At 36.4% G+C, this 341-nt stretch overlaps 1 protein-coding gene across 1 annotated transcript in view; it reads left to right on the top strand.

Annotated features, from left to right (window-relative positions):
- PKHD1L1 (polycystic kidney and hepatic disease 1 (autosomal recessive)-like 1) overlaps positions 1-341 on the top strand; it is a 204,930-nt gene that overhangs the window by 162,945 nt on the left and 41,644 nt on the right. The window contains 1 exon segment of the mRNA XM_012645294.1: positions 92-240. Coding sequence (XP_012500748.1) covers positions 92-240 — 149 coding nt within the window.

The following is a 341-nucleotide window of genomic DNA, read 5'->3' as shown; positions in this document are numbered from 1 at the left end:
AGAATTTTGTTAACTTTAACTGATACCACTTATTAAAATTCTATGACATGAATTGTAATATGAATTCTTTGCTTCTATATTTCCTTACAAGGCCAGTCTAATTCCAAGGAAAAGTGGTTTGACAACGAAGCCCACGGAGGTTTGTACGGTATCTATATGAACCAAGATGGACTTCCTGGGTGTTCTCTTATACAGGGATTTACCATCTGGACATGCTGGGATTATGGAATTTATTTTCAGGTAAAAGAGATTGAAGATAGCAATTGTGTATTTTCTTTTATGATTGCCCTTAGTACTGTCTAACCTACAAATTGTCTTGCAGACCACGGAGAGTGTGCACA

The sequence above is a fragment of the Propithecus coquereli genome, unplaced genomic scaffold (genome assembly GCF_000956105.1).
Source record: "Propithecus coquereli isolate 6110/MARCELLA unplaced genomic scaffold, Pcoq_1.0 Scaffold23, whole genome shotgun sequence".
Taxonomy (NCBI): domain Eukaryota; kingdom Metazoa; phylum Chordata; class Mammalia; order Primates; family Indriidae; genus Propithecus; species Propithecus coquereli.
Note: the sequence above shows the minus strand (reverse complement) of the source record. Positions and strands in the feature narration are given on the sequence as shown.